Source organism: Labrus bergylta, chromosome 8 (assembly GCF_963930695.1).
Source record: "Labrus bergylta chromosome 8, fLabBer1.1, whole genome shotgun sequence".
NCBI classification, from domain to species: domain Eukaryota; kingdom Metazoa; phylum Chordata; class Actinopteri; order Labriformes; family Labridae; genus Labrus; species Labrus bergylta.
In genome coordinates, this window is record NC_089202.1 from 31,903,480 (window position 1) to 31,908,479 (window position 5,000).

The window sequence follows — 5,000 nt, forward strand, 5'->3', positions numbered from 1 at the left end:
TGGTGATGGTGATGGTGATGATGATGATGATGATGATGATGATGATGATGAAGGTGTGTACTTCCTGCCCAGGTGTGGAGCTCCTCCTCTCTGAGGTGTATGACTCAGCGTTCTCCGGTCTGCGGTCCGGTCGCTCGTTCTCTCAGACGAACATCTACAGAGTCCTGCAGAGGAGGATGCTGGGAGTCCGCCTCGCCCTCACCGGACACTTCAGATGTAAAATCACTTACACACCTTCAGACTGGTTCACACTGGTTTGAACTGGTTTGAACTGGTTTGAACTGGTTTGAACTGGTTTATAGAATTGGAAACTTGGTAACTTGAAGAAAACAGATAAAGTGATAACTGGGTCTCTCTCTCTCTCTTAGGCCCCTCCCCCTGTGAGGAGGAGCGGCGGGCGGCGATGGAGGCTCTGAGTGTTTTCGTCCCGTCCTGTGAGAGTGGAGGATCCTTCAGGTCCACACAGTGTCAGCAGGGGGCGCAGTGCTGGTGCGTGGACCCCACAGGGAGGGAGGTTCCTGGGACACGACGGCTCGGAGACGCCGCGCTCTGCAGTGAGTGACCCGGAGGTCGAAACACGAGGAGACGAGACTCCTCTCCTCTCTCCTCTCTCCTCTCTCCTCTCTCCTCTCTCCTCTTCTCCTCACCTCTTCTCTCCTCTCCTCTCCGTTTCCGGTTTCCGGTTTCCAGTGAGTGTGAGTGTGAGTGTGAGTGACGGTGGTGGTGTTGCGAGTGGCGCGGAGATTGAATTGTTTGCTATCCTTTCTATTGTTTTCAAAGTGCACGATCAGGTCAGATTGTTTTCATATTTATATTGAGTGTTGTTGGCTGTGTAAGACAGATCGTTGGAGGGGTTGGAGGGAGGAATGGCGTCTGCTGAGACTTCACCTCCGACTCTCCGGCAGGGAGTTCGGATAGTCCCTCCGAACGGTACTGTCACCGTGGAGGAGGTTCTGTTAGCTGCAGGTGAACAGGTAGGCCATGAGAAACTCTTGTATGCATCCCGAATGAACAAGGCTGTGGTTGTCTTTCTGAAGAGTCAGCCTCTTGTGTATCAGCTGATTGAGAGTGGTGTGTTCATTAGGGATTTGTTTGTGCAGGTTTCCCCGTTGTCGGTTCCCTCTACGCGGATCACCGTATCCGGTGTTCCGCCGTTTATTTCTAACGACTTGTTAGAGAACGAACTCCGCAGGTTTGGGAAGTTTGCGAGTGGTTTCAAAACTGTGAGTCTAGGGTGTAAAGATCCCAAACTGAAACATGTCCAATCTTTGCGGCGTCAGGTGTTCATGTTTTTGGATTCGCCCACACAGACTCTGGAGGTTTCCTTTAGAGTGAAACACGGTGACGCTTCTTATATGGTGTATGCGAGCTCGGGACAACTGAAGTGTTTTGAGTGTGGTGATGTGGGACACAAACGTTTTGCGTGTCCGCACAGACAGCAGGAGGCGGCTAGTGCTGCCGCTGACGCGGGCAGCTCTGTTAGTATGGCGCATGTGGCGGGGGCCGCGTCCGCGTCCGTGCCCGGGGCGGGGGCCGCGTCCGCGTCCGTGCCTGCGGCAGAGGCCGTGTCCGCACCTGCGCCTGGTGCTGAGGCCGTGGCTGAGGTAGAGGTGGCTTCGACCAGCTCTCAGGCTACAGAAAAATCACAGACTGTAGATAATGATAAAACTGAAGATTCCACAAGTTCTGCAGTTGTAGATGTTTCATTGAAGGAAGGTAAGACAGTGTGTTGTAGCCAGGCATCATGTGAAGGAGAGGACATGGATGAAGATTATGAGTCAGACAATGCATCCATTGCTGATTTGCCAAATAGTGGCTCTGGTCTTTATTCTTTAGAGTCAATCAATCAGTTTATGGACGAAACGTACAACAAATCAGTAAAAATAAGTGACTACTTTAGTGATACTGAAAAGTTCATAAAGTCAGTCAGCATACTGAAAAGACAGGTTGGTTTTGACCTCCTGGACGCGAAAAAACGTTTCCGTCTTAAAAAGCACATCACCGCACTGAGGAAAGCTGGACGTAAGAGTGTGAAGAAGACAAAGAAATGATCATGCATCACAAGGTGTTTTTCTTCTTCTACTGTTCCCTGTTTGTGTCTACTTGTCTGTTCTTTCTCTCTGATCTTTCTATGAGGAGTCTTAAGATAGGATCTCTTAACATTAATGGTGGGAGGGACAGACAGAAAAGGGGCCTTATCTCTGAGATCTCAACTCAGAAAAACATTGATATCTTGTTTTTACAAGAGACTCATACCACACCATCAGATGAGACAGATTGGGGTTTATGGTGGGAGGGCTCTAACTACCTTAGCCATGGCACCAACTTTAGTGCAGGAGTAGCCATTTTGTTTAGAGCATCTGCAAATGTAAAGATCGTCTCTTGTGCTGAAATTGTAAAGGGAAGGCTTTTAATTGTAAGAGCAGAAATAGAGGACACTGTTTTCTGCTTCACTAATATTTATGCTCCAAATAATGGAGCTGAAAGGGTAGCTTTCTATACCCGCCTCCAAAAGGAGTTACTGATCTATAATCAGGATCAGATCATTCTTGGTGGTGATTTTAACTGCACACTTGATTTCACCGTGGATAGAATAGGAGAGGAGCCACATCCACATTCATCCCAGACTTTAAACACTGTCATCTCTCACCTGGATTTGTTGGACACATTTAGAGTGAAACATCCACAATCCAGACAGTATACATGGGTCAGGGTTAACAGTAACAGGGTGTGTGCAGCTAGACTGGATAGGGTTTACATCTCCAGAACTCTCAACCCCAGATTAATTCATTGTAATATTCTGCCTGTCGGCTTCACTGATCACCATTTTGTTAGTGTGGAGCTGATTATTTCACCAGGTGAAAGGGCTAAGTCCTTCTGGCATTTTAATAACAAGCTTCTACTGGACAATGTTTTCTGTAAAAACTTTGGGTGTTTTTGGGATCAGTGGCAATTAAGAAAAGTTGAGTTTGATTCTTTGAAGCTTTGGTGGGAGGTTGGTAAAGCTCAGATTCGTGTTTTTTGTCAGCAGTACACGTCACACTCTTCTGCTAGATTAAAAACAGTCATTAAAAATCTTGAGGACAACATTAAGAACCTTGAGGAGGGGTTAAATGGGAGTGTGGATCCCACCACTGGTACCCTGCTGAAGGAGAAACGTATGGAGTTGAGCTCTTTCCTGCAGGAGAGGGTGAAGGGAGCTCTTGTGGGGAGTCGTTTCCTTCAACTCAAAGACATGGATGCCCCAACGTCTTTCTTTTTCAATCTTGAGAGATCTGTGGCTCAAAAAAAGCTGCTGACTTGTCTGAAACTACCAGGAGGTCGAATAACAGCTGATCCAAAGGAAATGAGCAGTCATGCCATGCAGTTCTATGAGGATCTGTTTGGAGCAGAGAGTTGCAGCCAGGAGTGTCGCAGGGAGCTCCTGGAGGGTCTCCCTCAGCTCAGTGTGGAGGAGAGGTCTCTTCTGGAAGGGGAGCTGTCTCTGGAGGAGCTCACTGCTGCTGTCACTCAGATGGCAACAGGAAGAGCACCTGGAATAGATGGGTTGTCCACAGACTTTTTTAAGAGGTTCTGGAATATCCTTTGGTCTGACCTGCATAGTGTTTTAATGGAGTGTTGCAGGACCGGGTCTCTTCCTGGTTCTTGTAAGAAAGCAGTTCTTTCCTTGCTCCCCAAGAAAGGTGACCTGGCATTGTTAAAAAACTGGAGGCCGGTTGCTTTGCTTTGTGCGGACTACAAGATCCTCTCCAGAGCTTTATCGAACAGACTAAAGGACGTTCTGGGAAGTGTGGTCCATAAAGACCAGAGTTACTGTGTTCCAGACCGGACAATCATGGATAATGTTTTTCTTATCAGAGATGTCATTGATGTGTGTAAAATCTATAATCTAAATGTTGGCATTGTGTCTCTGGATCAAGAGAAGGCGTTTGACAGGGTGGATCACTCGTATTTGTTTTCTGCACTGAGGTCTTTTGGTTTTGGGGATGGTTTTGTGTCATTAGTTGGGTTGTTGTATCAGGATGCACAGTGTTTGGTGAAGATGGGGGCGGGGTTGAGTCGGCCAATCCCTGTACGGCGAGGGATCAGACAAGGTTATCCCATCTCCGGCCAGCTGTACAGCTTGGCTATTGAGCCCTTGCTGTGCAGGTTGAGGGGCCGGCTCAGCGGGCTTTCTTTGCCCGCGGCCTGTAGCATTGAATGTCCCCCTACAATTTCTGCCTATGCTGATGATGTAAACATCTTCATCTCCAATCAGGGGGACGTTCGGTGCCCTTTCATACAGGGACACCCTGTCCCTGTATGAAAGGGCAACAGCTGCACGGGTGAACTGGGAAAAAAGTGGTGCCTTATTGGTGGGAGAGTGGAGGGACCAGGCAGTGTCCAGTCTGCCGGGTGGACTTGAGTGGGGGAGGGAGGGGTTGAAGGTGTTGGGGGTTTATTTGGGTACCGAGGGCTTTAAAAGTAAAAACTGGGAGGGAGTTAGGGAGAAAGTGTGCGCTCGGTTGTCTAAATGGAAATGGTTGCTACCCCAGTTGTCGTATAGGGGAAGAGTTCTGGTGGTCAATAACTTGGTTGCCTCGACTCTCTGGCACAGACTTGTGGCTTTGACACCTCCAAGAGGGCTGGTGGAGGACATTCAAAGGGCCATCCTGGACTTCTTCTGGTCAGGCAAACACTGGGTCCAGGCGGCAGTCCTCTACCTGCCGGTGGCTGAAGGGGGACATGGACTTATAGACATTCTGTCAAAAATTGCCTCATTCAGACTCCAGACTGCACAGAGACTCCTTTTCACTTGTGGTCCCAGCTGGATGGACATCGCTCGACTGCTGCTGAGGAGAGCTGGACGGCTGGGGTACACTAAGCAGCTCTTTCTGTTAAAGCTTGAGGAGGTGGATCTCACTGGATTAACATCCTTTTATATGTCTGTAATGCAGGCATGGAAAATGTACACATTCAAAAGGAAAAAAACTGAGAGTCCGGGAATGTGGATCTTTGAG

At 48.5% G+C, this 5,000-nt stretch overlaps 1 protein-coding gene across 1 annotated transcript in view; it reads left to right on the forward strand.

Annotated features, from left to right (window-relative positions):
• tg (thyroglobulin) overlaps positions 1 to 5,000 on the forward strand; it is a gene marked incomplete at its 3' end in the record, with an annotated part of 27,616 nt that overhangs the window by 1,241 nt on the left and 21,375 nt on the right. The window contains 2 exon segments of the mRNA XM_065958132.1: positions 73 to 216; positions 369 to 554. Of these exon segments, the coding sequence (XP_065814204.1) occupies positions 73 to 216; positions 369 to 554 (330 nt within the window).